At 43.1% G+C, this 17,180-nt stretch overlaps 1 protein-coding gene across 1 annotated transcript in view; it reads right to left on the reverse strand.

Moving 5' to 3' along the window:
• Positions 1-17,180, reverse strand: part of LOC135551992 (triple functional domain protein-like) — a 117,383-nt gene that overhangs the window by 16,119 nt on the left and 84,084 nt on the right. The window contains 12 exon segments of the mRNA XM_064983324.1: positions 2,196-2,291; positions 5,490-5,660; positions 5,992-6,176; positions 6,940-7,050; positions 7,465-7,708; positions 7,945-8,044; positions 8,174-8,319; positions 10,349-10,450; positions 15,554-15,744; positions 15,917-16,028; positions 16,362-16,454; positions 16,549-16,638. Coding sequence (XP_064839396.1) covers positions 2,196-2,291; positions 5,490-5,660; positions 5,992-6,176; positions 6,940-7,050; positions 7,465-7,708; positions 7,945-8,044; positions 8,174-8,319; positions 10,349-10,450; positions 15,554-15,744; positions 15,917-16,028; positions 16,362-16,454; positions 16,549-16,638 — 1,641 coding nt within the window.

Below are 17,180 nucleotides of genomic sequence, written 5' to 3' on the forward strand. Positions count from 1 at the left end.
TATGTATGTGCGTGTGTATATGTATATTTGTGTGTGTATGTGTGTGCGTGTGTATATGTATACTTGTGTGTGTATGTGTGTGCATGTGTATATATATATATATATATATATACACAGTGGATCAAAAAAGTATGTAGTCAGCCACCAATTGTGTAAGTTCACCCACTTAAAAAGATGAGAGGCATGTAATTTTCATCATAGGTATATTTCAACTAAGAAAGACAAAATGAGAAAAAAGAAATCCAGAAAATCACATTGTAGGATTTTTAATGAATTTATTTGCAAATTATGGTGGAAAATAAGTATTTGGTCAATAACAAAAGTTTATCTCAGTACTTTGTTATATACCCTTTGTTGGCAATGACAGAGGTCAAACGTTTTCTGTAAGTCTTCACAAGGTTTTCACATACTGTTTCTGGTATTTTGTCCCATTCCTCCATGCAGATCTCCTCTAGAGCAGTGATGTTTTGGGGCTGTTGCTGGGCAACACGGTCTTTCAACTCCCTCCAAAGATTTTCTATGGGGTTGAGATCTGGAGACTGGCTAGGCCACTCCAGGACCTTGAAATGCTTCTTACGAAGCCACTCCTTCGTTGCCCGGGTGGTATGTTTGGGATCATTGTCATGCTGAAAGAACCAGCCACGTTTCATCTTCAATGCCCTTGCTGATGGAAGGAGGTTTTCACTCAAAATCTCACGATGCATGGCCCCATTCATTCTTTCCTTTACACGGATCAGTCGTCCTGGTCCCTTTGCAGAAAAACAGCCCCAAAGCATGTTTTCACCCCCATGCTTCACAGTAGGTATGGTATTCTCTTTGGATGCAACTCATCATTCTTTGTCCTCCAAACACGAAAGTTCTATTTTGGTTTCATCTGACCATATGACATTCTCCCAATCTTCTTCTGGATCATCCAAATGCTCTCTAGCAAACTTCAGATGGGCCTGGACATGTACTGGCTTAAGCAGGGGGACACGTCTGGCATTGCAGGATTTGAGACCCTGGCGGCGTAGTGTGTTACTGATGGTAGGCTTTGTTACTTTGGTCCCAGCTCTCTGCAGATCATTCACTAGGTCCCCCCGTGTGGTTCTGGGATTTTTGCTCACCGTTCTTGTGATAATTTTGACCCCACGGGGTGAGATCTTGCGTGGAGCCCCAGATCGAGGGAGATTATCAGTGGTCTTGTATGTCTTCCATTTCCTAATAATTGCTCCCACAGTTGATTTCTTCAAACCTTGCTGCTTACCTATTGCAGATTCAGTCTTCAAAACCTGGTGCAGGTTTTGAATTTTGTTTCTGGTGTCCTTTGACAGCTCTTTGGTCTTGGCCATAGTGGAGTTTGGAGTGTGACTGTTTGAGGTTGTGGACAGGTGTCTTTTATACTGATAACAAGTTCAAACAGGTGCCATTAATACAGGTAACGAGTGGAGGACAGAGGACCCTCTTAAAGAAGAAGTTACAGGTCTGTGAGAGCCAGAAATATTGCTTGTTTGTCGGTGACCAAATACTTATTTTCCACCATAATTTGCAAATAAATTCATTCAAAATCATACAATGTGATTTTCTGGATTTTATTTTCTCATTTTGTCTGTCATAGTTGAAGTGTACCTATGATGAAAATTACAGGCCTCTCTCATCTTTTTAAGTGGGAGAACTTGCACAATTGGTGGCTGACTAAATACATTTTTGCACCACTGTATATAATAATGGCACAGGACTTATACACATGTCTTGTCTGCTAAATGAACAAGCCTCCCCAATCAACCTGACAGAGCTTGAGAGGATCTGCAGAGAAGAATGGGAGAAACTCCCCAAATACAGGTGTGCCAAGCTTGTCGCGTCATACCCAAGAAGACTTGAGGCTGTAATCGCTGCCAAGGGTGCTTCAACAAAGTTCTGAGTAAAGGGTCTGAATACTTATTTATATTTAATACATTTGCAACTGTTTTTAAACATCTGTTTTTGCTTTGTCATTATGGGGTATTGTGTGTCGATTGATGAGAAAAAACAACAATTGAATCAATTTCAGAATAAGCCTGTAATGTAACAAAATGTGGAAAAAGTCAAGGAGTCTGAATACCCTTCCCGAATGCACTGCATATTAATTAACGGACAATTACCGTGAGAACGGCAGTCTTTTGCATGACAATAAGCGGCTGACAAAATGTTATGACCACCACAGCCATAGATCTCACCATCTTGCTCTTGACCAGTTCCTCGATGGCGCTCACCAGCTCTGCTGCGCTGGGCGTCTCAGAACTGCACGGCCGGACGGACAGACGGGAGGAGCTCTGGACAGGGATGCAGGGAGAAAGGTGTTAACATATTCCCCTCAGCGTAGTCTTACTACATGATTGGGCTAAAGGCCTCATTTAATACCATTCCTGTTCAGTTATCCATCAAACAACCAATCAATAAAAGTTCACTTGTGGAACACTCTTTCAAGGGAGAAAATTAAAAACATTTAATCTGCAGAGATGGACCCAAAACTACTGAAAAGACAATTTAAGAAAACATTTTTTTTTCTGGATAGATCCCTAATTACTCCTGAGGCATGTAGCCTGTAAGTTGGTGATGTCTAAGTCGGATGTTGGTTTGTTTACCATGACGTCATCTCTCCTAGTCTACCTCTACAATGTTACCGTTACGGTTGTATTTTGATCTTCTGCTCTCAATGAATGATTCAATGTTGACCAGAACAAGAAAGAGGTTCTGATATGAAGTTGAAGGGTAAAGTGAATCTATGATCACTAAAAGAAAGTGCTTAACGTGACAAAAGGGGAAAACAGTCTGCAATGAGTCTCCTAGGAACGAGGTCAAATCTATGACATTGAAAAACAAGAGCAGGAAAGAGGTTACACAGGTGTGCAAGTCAGAAAGTAAAAGTAAAAAAGAAGTAAAAAAGAAAGTGTAAGAGCGTGTAAATGAGAGAGGTTAATGTTAGGAGATGTAAAAAAGAAAGTGTAAGAGCGTGTAAATGAGAGAGGTTAATGTTAGGAGATGTAAAAAAGAAAGTGTAAGAGCGTGTAAATGAGAGAGGTTAATGTTAGGAGATGTAAAAAAGAAAGTGTGAGAGCGTGCAAATGAGAGAGGTTAATGTTAGGAGATGTAAAAAAGAAAGTGTAAGAGCGTGTAAATGAGAGAGGTTAATGTTAGGAGATGTAAAAAAGAAAGTGTAAGAGCGTGTAAATGAGAGAGGTTAATGTTAGGAGATGTAAAAAAGAAAGTGTAAGAGCGTGTAAATGAGAGAGGTTAATGTTAGGAGATGTAAAAAAGAAAGTGTAAGAGCGTGTAAATGAGAGAGGTTAATGTTAGGAGATGTAAAAAAGAAAGTGTGAGAGAGTGTAAATGAGAGAGGTTAATGTTAGGAGATATAAAAAAGAAAGTGTAAGAGCGTGTAAATGAGAGAGGTTAATGTTAGGAGATATAAAAAAGAAAGTGTAAGAGCGTGTAAATGAGAGAGGTTAATGTTAGGAGTAGTAAAACTCATTATAATAATAATAATAAGGGAATTGGAAAATGTGTATAAACGATAATGAACTGGAACTGGCCATTGAAAGAGAAAAAAGAGATGTAAAGCATCAGATATGAGCTTTAAAGAATCAGAGAATACAAAATAAAGATGTGAGATGAGTTAAATATCAACTGTACACTGCAGAAGGACATTGATAAAGAAAGAAGGGACAATAAAGTGTATGAGAGTCTCACCCTTGCTGTGCTGTCTCCAGACTGTGCTGTGCCCCACTAAGGGTCTGTGTGTGGTGGGGTGTTGGGCTGCACCCTCTGGCCACGCCAGGGCTTACAGTAGGTGCCAATTAATCACACGGTGCAATGGGGTTAACGCACACAGGGGGTGAAGACGGGTGAGGAGGGGTGAGGAGGAGGGAGTAAGGGGGGTCTGAGTCATCGGTTTGTCTGTACGAGTGTTCCCAACACAAGACGTTGCCCTTAGGTACAGATCTAGGATCAGTTTGCACCAATTTTATCCGGAATAGTGTGAAAGAACGCAAAACTGACCTTGCATCAGCCTCTAGAGACTTCTACCTACTCAGTTCTGCATGTGCCTCCGAGTTATTCTGAGGGTGCAATCACGCAACAAACGGAGCAGTCACCAGGCAACGAGGCAGATAAATCATTTAAACAAATTAAATGTAAAAGTGCATAATAAACTTTAATGTAGTTTTTTGAAGGAACTAGTCTGATGATGATAAAATGTAAAAATAAAGATGGAGAGGGGGAGTCATTCTATAGTTGAATAAAGCCCTGCAGATACTGAGAGCAGAGAATGAGCAGATTTGGGCGTAGAAGAGAGGCTGAGAGAGCAAGCGAGTGTAAGGTAAGCAGAATAAAAGAGAGAGCGAGAGAGACGTTTGGAAGAGTGTCCTTTTCCTCAGAGAGAAACCTAGAAAGACCTAGAAGACAGGAACGGCATAAAAATTCTACATCTGTTGTCCTTCAACTAACTTTCATAAGAAGAACCAGAAGAAAAACAGCAACTACGTCTATAGTACAGTTACCGATAGGGGGAAAAGAGAGAGAGGAGAGAGAACTGAAGTATCGAGGGAAGAGAAAAGGAGGGAGAGAGAGATGGAAGGATTGATTCAGGAGATGGAGAGGTATGGAAACTGAGACAAAGCAAAGACAGGACATAAATCAAGGTAATGCTATAGCATGGTAAACAGTAAACAGACAGCAAACCAACGATACAGTCGGAAACAAAAACAAAAAGAGAAACACAAATTAGTGTCAGAGAAAAACGCTGCTGCGCCAAGAAAAGGTGAATCCACGACGGCAACAGTAACTGATGCATGTCCTTGCATTTCTATTCGAATAGCAGCCTCAATGTTTCATGATCAATTTTCATCGAGGCCTGTATTCACAAAGAGTCTCCGAGTAAGATCAGTTCTGCCTTTCATCGTAATGAATACGAGAAGGGACCCAATCCGAGATCAGCACTCTTACTCTGAGACGTTTTGTGAATTATGGCCCCGGCTAAGAAGGACGTGATAAGAAAACTAACTCAAATTGATGTAATGTTTGTCTGTAGAATATAATAACAAAACAATCAAACTCATGACTAAATCATAGGAGAGAGAAACCGTAACAGAAAGGATGAGTTCCCTGGGTGGGAGATCTTCGATTTACATTGTAGTCATTTAGTAGACACTCTTATCCAGAGACACTTACAGAAGCAATTAGGGTTAAGTGCCTTGTTCAAGGGCACATTTTGTACTATTTTTATTAACAACAACAAAAAACATTGAATTAATCAAATATTATTATCAGTCTTCTTTCTCAAATGAAGGGTAGTTGAAATGGGGGTAGTTTATGGTTGTTACTGGTTATAAACCGATCTGTCATTTTTGATGCGTCTACCAGTTGACCTCGGCTCTCTTTCCTTTACCCCCCTCCCCTCCCCACCCCTCCACCTTACCCTCCTGAGAGTCAGGCTGACCTATTCTCTACCTCCCCTCTCCCCTAACCCTTACCTTGTCGTCCTGTGCGTCAGGCTGCAGTAGGCTGTGTTGCTGGATGGCCATGGGGGGTGGTAGGGGTACAGAGTCGGCCCCCTCCTCACCCTCCTCCTCTCCACAGCTCTGCATCCCAGAGGACGAGGACTTGGACAGGGTCCCACTAGAGAGGCCCTCGTTACGCACTCTCTGTAGAGGAGAGAGGAAGAAGAGATGGAGAGGGAAAGAGGTTAGATAGAGATAGAGACAGACAGAGGAGAGAGGAGAGAGAGAAGAGGGGAGAGAGAAAGAGGTTAGATAGAGATAGAGACAGACAGAGGAGAGAGGAGAGAGAGAAGAGGGGAGAGAGAAAGAGGTTAGATAGAGATAGAGACAGACAGAGGAGAGAGGAGAGAGAGAAGAGGGGAGAGAGAAAGAGGTTAGATAGAGATAGAGACAGACAGAGGAGAGAGGAGAGAGAGAAGAGGGGAGAGAGAAAGAGAAGACAGACACACAGAAGTCTTGGAGGTCTCCCCCTTACCTCCTCCACAGTCTCGTCCTGGGGTGTAGCAGCGCTGTCGTCAGAGTCTTTCTGGGTGCTGCCCGTCATCTCGCCACTCTTCCTCACCTTCTTGTGTTTGTGCGCCAGCTTCTTCACATGCCCGTCTGCCTTGCCACTGCTCAGACGACGCACTGGGCTGGTCAGCCACTTCCGCAGGGTGTTACCTGGGACAAGAAGGTAGTAATGTTAACACTGGCATCTCGGCACGCACAATCACACACCTCCTTCTCCACCACTGTGAATTTAGAACTGTTTGTTCAATCCCTTTGCAAATAATTGGCGAGGTGAGTGTGTTTACCTGGTCGTTTAGGTCCGGGCGAGGTGAGTGTGTTTACCTGGTCGTTTAGGTCCGGGCGAGGTGAGTGTGTTTACCTGGTCGTTTAGGTCCGGGCGAGGTGAGTGTGTTTACCTGGTCGTTTAGGTCCAGGCGAGGTGAGTGTGTTTACCTGGTCGTTTAGGTCCAGGTAAGGTGAGTGTGTTTACCTGGTCGTTTAGGTCCAGGCGAGGTGAGTGTGTTTACCTGGTCGTTTAGGTCCAGGCGAGGTGAGTGTGTTTACCTGGTCGTTTAGGTCCAGGTAAGGTGAGTGTGTTTACCTGGTCGTTTAGGTCCAGGTAAGGTGAGTGTGTTTACCTGGTCGTTTAGGTCCAGGTAAGGTGAGTGTGTTTACCTGGTCGTTTAGGTCCAGGTAAGGTGAGTGTGTTTACCTGGTCATTTAGGTCCAGGCGAGGTGAGTGTGTTTACCTGGTCGTTTAGGTCCAGGTAAGGTGAGTGTGTTTACCTGGTCGTTTAGGTCCAGGCGAGGTGAGTGTGTTTACCTGGTCGTTTAGGTCCAGGTAAGGTGAGTGTGTTTACCTGGTCGTTTAGGTCCAGGCGAGGTGAGTGTGTTTACCTGGTCGTTTAGGTCCAGGTAAGGTGAGTGTGTTTACCTGGTCGTTTAGGTCCAGGCGAGGTGTGTGAGCCCATGCCGTGATGTCCAGGCTGCAGGGTGGCAGAGGAGCCTGGCATGATGGAGTCATTACTACACACTGACAGAGTGTCTGGATAGGAGGAGAGGGAGGAGGGAGAGCGAAAGAGAGGTTATCAAAGTCTTGAACACACCCATAACACATCTAATAATAACCATCATTATAACCTGGGGTGTTCCAGCCCTGAATGCTGATTGGCTGACAGCCGTGGTATATCACGGGTATGACAACATGTTCTTTTACTGTTCTAATTACGATGATAACCAGTTTATAATAGCAATAAGGCACCGGGGGTTTGTGGTATATGACCAATATACCACAGCCAAGGGCTGTAACCAAGCACTACGCGTTGCGTGATGCATAAGATCAGCCCTTAGTCGTGGTATATTGGCCATATACCACACCCCCTCTGGCCTTATTGCTTAAATATAAGACTTTTCTGAAACTCAAAAGACGCTGTCCCCTACTACAGATCTCCTCACCCACCTTTATGGTTGAATATCCCCTCCATCTCCAGGGAGGAGCGTGAGTGGGCGATGCAGAGCATGGCGCAGGGTACCAGTCCCTCGTGGGCAGGGGAGCGGTCCGTGGTCCTCACCAGACACCAGTCAGGCTTGTCATGGCACCTCTCCAGGACCTCCACAGTCTGGCCCCTCCGGACGGTCAGCTCGTTGCTGTTACCAGCCATGAAGTCATGGATCACCACGGTCAGCTCACAGCCACCGGACAGCTGGAGGAGAGGAGAGAGAGATGGTCAGGGGGAATGTAGAATCCTAGGAGGAGGTGAATAGATCATGATTACATCATTCCCCTAGGAGGGTAAAGCAGGCAACCAAGTCCTCAGGTCCTTTCCAACTGAAGCCTCTTCATGATAAAACGTCATTTTAGAAATACTGTGTGCTGTTCTCACCCGTCTATGTTCTGTGCGGCCAGAGAGATGACCAGAGTGTGTGTGTATGTGCTCACCTTGTCACTGTCCAGTGTGTTCTGTGAGGTGCGTGAGGCAATAGAGATGGTGTCTGGTTGGCTGCTGCCATCACCCTGGCTGTCCAAGTCCTCTCCATCCCTATCAAACCCCAAACACAGACAGAGGTCAGTGTGTGTGTGTGTGTGTGTGTATTCACGCATATAAGTGTATGTGTGTCTCTGTGTGTGTAGGTGTGTATAGTATACTAATGCACTTGTGTACCTGTACCTGCGGTGTCCCTTGTGGTGCTTGGCGGTGGCAGACTTAGGGATGTGTATGGGTTCCTTCAGAGCTCCTCTCAGGTGGATGGTTCGATCCTGAATCACCTCCCTGATGTGTTTGATCCAGTCCTGCTTGTTCTCAATGCTCGACGCCTGCCATTGGCCAGGGAGAAGGGGTCAAAGGTTAATTCCCAAAATCACCACGGTCTCTGAAGTCATATTTTAGTCTAAACAGCTCCATAAACCCCACTGGAGAATTAACAGTTATATTCCAATACCCACATTAGCATACCATTTAGAATGCATGCGCCTCACATGGCTTCATTTAAGTAGTAAGCTAGTGTGGACATTGAAGCACAGAAAAGGGAGAGTAGGAGAGGAGACAGTAGAGTATTGAGGTGCAGCCGAGGGCTGTGTTAGGTGTTAGGCTAGTTAGTACAGTATTACTCACCATTGATCCATGTTTGCATCCCTGACTTGGCTTTGGTTCAAATATAGAATAGAGAATTTCACTTTTTTGTTTTTAGTTCATTTATATGACATGTTCTATGAGGACAGAATGTCTGGAGATGACGGACGGACAACAGTCACAGTATTTTGGTGGTGGCCAGTTAATGGTTAATATGGGCAGCACAGGTAGATGAGCAGAATAGGAACAGAGTCAGTATACTGTGTTAGACACATCGGGTTAGGAGCAGGGAAACATACTTTCCCAACCACTGGCACAAACATAAAGCTTCCGTATTAAAACTAGCTTTGGAGGTGGGTGTTCAAAAAAGTAAGATGTTTAGTTTGGTAAGGAGAGAAAAAAGAGAGAGCGATGGAAAGAGGAAGAAAGGAAGATGGGAGGGAGAGAAGGAAAATGAAAGAAAGAGGGTCAACATGTGAGGTGTCAAATCATTAAAAAAAAGAAGATCCACATCCATTTTTCTAGACAATAAATATGTATAGGCCTCGACTCCATACAAAGGATATAGAATGTAGTGGGAGCGTGTGGGAGCTTGAAGAATTGTTGGACTTTAGGGGTTAAAGTTCATGTCAGTGGTGTTGGCGTAAGCATGTTAGCCCACGGTTGGTTAGCGAACGAACGGTTAATATTCAGAGATACAAACATAAACAAAACGGCCCAAGACGCAGATGTACTGTACTAGACTAGACTGTATGATAGAACAGTCATCAGACAGAACACAGAGAGATAAAGAGACCAGGGTAACAGATGTACTGTACTAGACTGGACTGTATGATAGAACAGTCATCAGACAGAACACAGAGAGATAAAGAGACCAGGGTAACAGATGTACTGTACTAGACTAGACTGTATGATAGAACAGTCATCAGACAGAACACAGAGAGATAAAGAGACCAGGGTAACATATGTATAGAGATCGAGAGAGGGAGAGAAATACAGAGAGAAACAAGAAACAGAGAAGCACATAGGAAGCTTCACACGAAGCTTCACATCCACCAGACAGCAGCATAGAGTCATGCAATCAAACGGGGAAGATGAAAAGGGGGGAGGAGAAGAGAAGAGACGGAAAAGAAAAGATGGGACGTGAGGAGAGGAAAGTAAAAGAAAGGAGGAGAGAGTAGTAAGGCAGAGAGACGAGAGGTGAGGAGAGAGAGGGGAGAGAGAGAGGAGAGGAGAGAGAGAAGAGAGGTGACGAGAGAGCGAGGAAAGGAGATAGTGAGGTGAGGTGATGAGAGAGAGAGAGGAGAGTTGAGGAGAGAGAGAGGAGAGGAGATAGAGAGGAGAGGTGAGGAGATAGAGAGGAGTGGTGAGGAGAGAAAGAGGAGAGAGAGAGGAGATGTGAGGAGAGAGAGAGGAGAGGAGATAGAGAGGAGTGGTGAGGAGAGAGAGAGGAGAGAGAGGGGAGAGGTGAGGAGAGAGAGGGGAGGAGAAGAGGAGAGGAGGAGAAGAGAAAAGAGAGAGAAAGGAGAGGGAGAGGAGAGACGGAGAGGAGGAGAAGAGAGAGAGAGGAGGAGAAGAGGAGAGAAGGGAGAGAGAGGAGGAGAAGAGGAGAGAGGAGAAGAGGAGAAGAGAAAAGAGAGCGAAATGAGAGGGAGAGGAGAGAAGAGACAGAAGGGAGAGAGGAGGAGAAGAGAGAGAGGAGGAGAAGAGAGAGAGGAGGAGAAGGAGAGGGAGAGGAGAGAGAAGAGGAGAGGTATTCTTCTCTGTTCTTACCTTGAGTACGATCTTGTTGTCGGAGGTGGGGGTTCGTCCCACCCACAGAGCAAACTTACAGGGGTCTCCCTCAACGTGCTCTGTTACCCCCAACTCTGACGTCTGGAGAGAGGGAGACAAATTACTGCCATTTCATAGGAATTCCTTTGGCAATACAAGATGCAATATGTATCTGTCTATTTCTAGCCAATGACACACCAGAAACAGAGAGAGTGAGACAGAGACACACAACTAAAAAGAAAGAAAGACGGAGAGAGAGAGAGAGAGAGACAACTAAAGAGAAAGAAAGACAGAGAGAGAGAGAGAGACACAACTAAAGAGAAAGAAAGACAGAGAGAGAGAGAGACACAACTAAAGAGAAAGAAAGACAGAGAGAGAGAGAGACACAACTAAAGAGAAAGAAAGACAGAGAGAGAGAGAAAGAGAGAGACAACTAAAGAGAAAGAAAGACACAGAGAGAGAGAGACAACTAAAGAGAAAGAAAGACAGAGAGAGAGAGAGGGACAACTAAAGAGAAAGAAAGACAGAGAGAGAGAGAGAGACAACTAAAGAGAAAGAAAGACACACAGAGAGAGAGAGACACAACTAAAGAGAAAGAAAGACAGAGAGAGCGAGAGAGAAACAATTAAAGAGAAAGACAGAGAGAGAGAGAGAGACAACTAAAGAGAAAGACACACAGAGATAGAGAGAGACACAACTAAAGAGAAAGAAAGACAGAGAGAGAGAGAGACAACTAAAGAGAAAGAAAGACAGAGAGAGAGAGAGAGACACAACTAAAGAGAAAGAAAGACAGAGAGAGAGAGAGAGAGAGACACAACTAAAGAGAAAGAAAGACAGAGAGAGAGAGAGACACAACTAAAGAGAAAGAAAGACAGAGAGAGAGAAAGAGAGAGACAACTAAAGAGAAAGAAAGACACAGAGAGAGAGAGAGACAACTAAAGAGAAAGAAAGACAGAGAGAGAGAGAGGGACAACTAAAGAGAAAGAAAGACAGAGAGAGAGAGAGAGAGAGAGAGAGAGAACTAAAGAGAAAGAAAGACACACAGAGAGAGAGAGACACAACTAAAGAGAAAGAAAGACAGAGAGAGCGAGAGAGAAACAATTAAAGAGAAAGACAGAGAGAGAGAGAGAGACAACTAAAGAGAAAGAAAGACACACAGAGATAGAGAGAGACACAACTAAAGAGAAAGAAAGACAGAGAGAGAGAGACAACTAAAGAGAAAGAAAGACAGAGAAAGAGAGAGACACAACTAAAGAGAAAGAAAGACAGAGAGAGAGACACCTAAAGAGAAAGAAAGACAGAGAGAGAGACACAACTAAAGAGAAAGAAAGACAGAGAGAGAGAGACAACTAAAGAGAAAGAAAGACAGAGAGAGAGAGGAGACACAACTAAAGAGAAATAAAGACAGAGAGAGAGAGAGACACAACTAAAGAGAAAGAAAGACAGAGAGAGAGAGAGAGACAACTAAAGAGAAAGAAAGACAGAGAGAGAGAGAGAGAGACAACTAAAGAGAATGAAAGACAGAGAGAGAGAGAGAGACACACAACTAAAGAGAAATAAAGACAGAGAGAGAGAGAGAGAGACACAACTAAAGAGAAAGAAAGACAGAGAGAGAGAGAGAGACGCAACTAAAGAGAAAGAAAGACAGAAAGAGAGAGAGACGCAACTAAAGAGAAAGAAAGACAGAGAGAGAGAGAGACGCAACTAAAGAGAAAGAAAGACAGAGAGAGAGAGAGAGAGAGAGACACAACTAAAGAAAAAGAAAGAGAGAGAGAGAGAGACAACTAAAGAGAAAGAACGAGAGAGAGAGAGACAACTAAAGAGAAAGAAAGACAGAGAGAGAGAGAGACAACTAAAGAGAAAGAAAGACACAGAGAGAGAGAGAGAGAGAACTCAAGAGAAAGAAAGAGAGAGAGAGACAACTAAAGAGAAAGAAAGACAGAGAGAGACACAACTAAAGAGAAAGAAAGACAGAGAGAGAGAGAGAGACACAACTAAAGAGAAAGAAAGACACAGAGAGAGAGAGAGACAACTAAAGAGAAAGAAAGACACACAGAGAGAGAGACACAACTAAAGAGAAAGAAAGACAGAGAGAGAGAGACACAACTAAAGAGAAAGAAAGACAGAGAGAGAGAGAGACACACAACTAAAGAGAAAGAAAGACAGAGAGAGAGAGACAACTAAAGAGAAAGAAAGACACACAGAGAGAGAGAGACACAACTAAAGAGAAAGAAAGACACACAGAGAGAGAGAGACACAACTAAAGAGAAAGAAAGACAGAGAGAGAGATAGAGACAACTAAAGAGAAAGAAAGACACACAGAGAGAGAGACACAACTAAAGAGAAAGAAAGACAGAGAGAGAGACACAACTAAAGAGAAAAAAGACAGAGAGAGAGAGAGACACAACTGAAGAGAAAGAAAGACAGAGAGAGAGACACAACTAAAGAGAAAGAAAGAGAGAGAGAGAGAGAGAGACAACTAAAGAGAAAGAAAGACAGAGAGAGAGAGAGAGAGACAACTAAAGAGAAAGAAAGACAGAGAGAGAGAGAGACAACTAAAGAGAAAGAAAGACAGAGAGAGAGAGAGAGACACAACTAAAGAGAAATAAAGACAGAGAGAGAGAGAGAGACAACTAAAGAGAAAGAAAGACAGAGAGAGAGAGAGAACTAAAGAGAAAGAAAGACAGAGAGAGAGACACAACTAAAGAGAAAGAAAGACAGAGAGAGAGAGAAACAACTAAAGAGAAAGAAAGACAGACAGAGAGAGAGAGAGAGAGAGAGAGAGAGAGAGAGAGAGAGACACACACACACAACTAAAGATAAAGAAAGACAGAGAGAGCGAGACACAACTAAAGAGAAAGAAAGACAGAGAGAGCGACACAACTAAAGAGAAAGAAAGACAGAGAGAGCGAGACACAACTAAAGAGAAAGAAAGACAGAGAGAGAGACACAACTAAAGAGAAAGAAAGACAGAGAGAGAGAGACAACTAAAGAGAAATAAAGACAGAGACAGAGAGAGAGACACACAACTAAAGAGAAAGAAAGACAGAGAGAGAGACACAACTAAAGAGAAAGACAGACAGAGAGAGAGAGAGAGACACAACTAAAGAGAAAGAAAGACAGAGAGAGAGAGAGAGACAACTAAAGAGAAAGAAAGACAGAGACAGAGAGAGAGACACACAACTAAAGAGAAAGAAAGACAGAGAGAGAGAGAGACACAACTAAAGAGAAAGAAAGACAGAGAGAGAGACACAACTAAAGAGAAAGAAAGACAGAGAGAGAGAGAGACACACAACTAAAGAGAAAGAAAGACAGAGAGAGAGAGACACAACTAAAGAGAAAGAAAGACAGAGAGAGAGAGAGACAACTAAAGAGAAAGAAAGACAGAGACAGAGACACACAACTAAAGAGAAAGAAAGACACAGAGAGAGAGAGAGACAACTAAAGAGAAAGAAAGACACACAGAGAGAGAGAGACACAACTAAAGAGAAAGAAAGACAGAGAGAGAGAGAGAGAGACAACTAAAGAGAAAGAAAGACAGAGAGAGAGAGAGACAACTAAAGAGAAAAAAAGACACACAGAGAGAGAGACACAACTAAAGAGAAAGAAAGACAGAGAGAGAGAGAGACACAACTAAAGAGAAAAAAAGACAGAGAGAGAGACACAACTAAAGAGAAAGAAAGACAGAGAGAGAGAGACACAACTAAAGAGAAAGAAAGAGAGAGAGAGAGAGAGACAACTAAAGAGAAAGAAAGACAGAGAGAGAGAGAGACAACTAAAGAGAAAGAAAGACAGAGAGAGAGAGAGAGACGCAACTAAAGAGAAAGAAAGACAGAGAGAGAGAGAGAGACGCAACTAAAGAGAAAGAAAGACAGAGAGAGAGAGACAACTAAAGAGAAATAAAGACAGAGAGAGAGACACAACTAAAGAGAAAGAAAGACAGAGAGAGAGAGAAACAACTAAAGAGAAAGAAAGACAGAGAGAGAGAGAGAGAGACACACACACACAACTAAAGAGAAAGAAAGACAGAGAGAGCGAGACACAACTAAAGAGAAAGAAAGACAGAGAGAGAGAGAGACACAACTAAAGAGAAAAAAAGACAGAGAGAGAGACACAACTAAAGAGAAAGAAAGACAGAGAGAGAGAGACACAACTAAAGAGAAAGAAAGAGAGAGAGAGAGAGAGACAACTAAAGAGAAGAAAGAACAGAGAGAGAGAGAGAGACAACTAAAGAGAAAGAAAGACAGAGAGAGAGAGACGCAACTAAAGAGAAAGAAAGACAGAGAGAGAGAGAGAGACGCAACTAAAGAGAAAGAAAGACAGAGAGAGAGAGACAACTAAAGAGAAATAAAGACAGAGAGAGAGACACAACTAAAGAGAAAGAAAGACAGAGAGAGAGAGAAACAACTAAAGAGAAAGAAAGACAGAGAGAGAGAGAGAGAGACACACACACACAACTAAAGAGAAAGAAAGACAGAGAGAGCGAGACACAACTAAAGAGAAAGAAAGACAGAGAGAGAGACACAACTAAAGAGAAAGAAAGACAGAGAGAGCGAGACACAACTAAAGAGAAAGAAAGACAGAGAGAGAGACACAACTAAAGAGAAAGAAAGACAGAGAGAGAGAGAGAGAAACAACTAAAGAGAAAGAAAGACAGAGAGCGAGAGAGAGACACAACTAAAGAGAAAGAAGGACAGAGAGAGAGAGACACAACTAAAGAGAAAGAAAGACAGACAGAGAGAGAGAGAGACACAACTAAAGAGAAAGAAAGACAGAGAGAGAGAGAGAGAGAGAGAGAGAGAGAGACAACTAAAGAGAAAGAAAGACAGAGACAGAGAGAGAGACACACAACTAAAGAGAAAGAAAGACAGAGAGAGAGACACAACTAAAGAGAAATAAAGACAGAGAGAGAGACAACTAAAGAGAAAGAAAGACAGACAGAGAGAGAGAGAGACACAACTAAAGAGAAAGAAAGACAGAGAGAGAGAGAGACAACTAAAGAGAAAGAAAGACAGAGACAGAGAGAGAGACACACAACTAAAGAGAAAGAAAGACAGAGACAGAGAGAGAGACACACAACTAAAGAGAAATAAAGACAGAGAGAGACACAACTAAAGAGAAAGAAAGACAGAGAGAGAGAGAGACACAGACAAAGGGAACGACTAAAACAGAAAAGAGAGACAATAGAGAGAATGTTGTACTCACGTAAAGTCTGCTCTTGTACATGTACTTGCTCCGTCCGTTGGAGTCTTTGACCTCCTTGCTGAAGATGAGGGACATCTCGAAGAGGAAGAGGTGACGCTCGCGTCCCTTACGGATCAGAGTTTTAGGGTCCCACACATGGAAGGACTCCTGCAGGATTAACTCTCCCTGAGACTCGATGTTCTCGTCGAAACCTACAGGAGAGGGGGAGGGAGGGAGGGGGGAGGGAGGAGGAAGAGAGTGTTCAAGAAAGAGTTACTCCACCATGCGCATGTGCATAAGCATTGTTGACTTTGAAAGTGTGTGTGCAAGTGCGTGCGTGTATGTGCACGTGTGTATGCGCGTGTGTGTGTTTGTGTCTCTCACCCTCCAGCATTGAGAGGTGCATGGCGTCATTGGCTCTCTTGGGGACACTGAGCATTACCTCCAGTCCATCCTTGATCTCTCCTTTCCCCTCCTCACAGCATGTCAGCAGCTCCTACATACACCAGAGAGGTACCATCAACAAATACCCTTTGAAAGCAAATATGTCATATTTATTGTGAATGATAATATGCCCATAAGGTGGATTACCCATAACCTGGGATGTACTGGTGAACAAAAAGATGAGCTGAACGCCAGCCGAGATGGCATGTAACGTAAACACTGATGCTAACCAGTGTGATGGGTGCATAAAAGCTACTCACCAAATAAAAAGGTATGTCCCTACATTCCTGCTCATCACTATGTAAACATAAGCAAATATAAACAAACATTTGTAGAGGTTGTGTATGTGTGTATGTGCTTTATAAAAGTGGTTTGCTATGGTTACCTTGAGCAGGAGCTGGTACTTGGTGATTCGCTGAACAGGCTTGATCAGGTAGGAGGAGATGGAGTTGGCCAATCGGTGCCTCTGCTGGATCTCCTGTACATGCCCACACAGAGAAACACATTGGGTGTGATTGGGTGCAGGGAGCTGTCACTCACAGTATGGGCCAATAGGAGGGCAGGGTACTCACGTCAAAGTAGGGTCCAGCATGCTCTAAGATGAGCTGGGTGGAGTCTGGTTTGTTCTTACAGTAGTTGACGTACATCTGGAACTTATCAGCCTGGACACACAGATACACAACAAAGAGTTAAAACAAATGTAGCTACTCAAAAGTGCCTAGTTAAATAAAGGCTAAATGAATAAATAAATACCATTGTTAAAAAGGCATGTGTTTCCTTATCACATATAAGTAGAGATATTAAGTCTTTATTCCTGTCCTAAGAAATCACTATTTCCACCTATCCTTACATGTCCTAAGAAATAATTATTTGTACCTGTCCTAAGAAATCATTATTTGTACATGTCCTAAGAAATCATTATTTGTACATGTCCTAAGAAATCATTATTTGTACCTGTCCTAAGAAATCATTATTTGTACCTGTCCTAAGAAATCATTATTTGTACCTGTCCTAAGAAATCATTATTTGTACATGTCCTAAGAAATCATTATTTGTACCTGTCCTAAGAAATCATGTTCTGTTATAATCTCCACCCGGCACAGCCAGAAGAGGACTGGCCACCCCTCATAGCCTGGTTCCTCTCTAGGTTTCTTCCTAGGTTTCGGACTTTCAAGGGAGTTTTTCCTAGCCAACGTGCTTCAAC

This window comes from Oncorhynchus masou, chromosome 13 (genome assembly GCF_036934945.1).
Source record: "Oncorhynchus masou masou isolate Uvic2021 chromosome 13, UVic_Omas_1.1, whole genome shotgun sequence".
Taxonomy (NCBI): domain Eukaryota; kingdom Metazoa; phylum Chordata; class Actinopteri; order Salmoniformes; family Salmonidae; genus Oncorhynchus; species Oncorhynchus masou.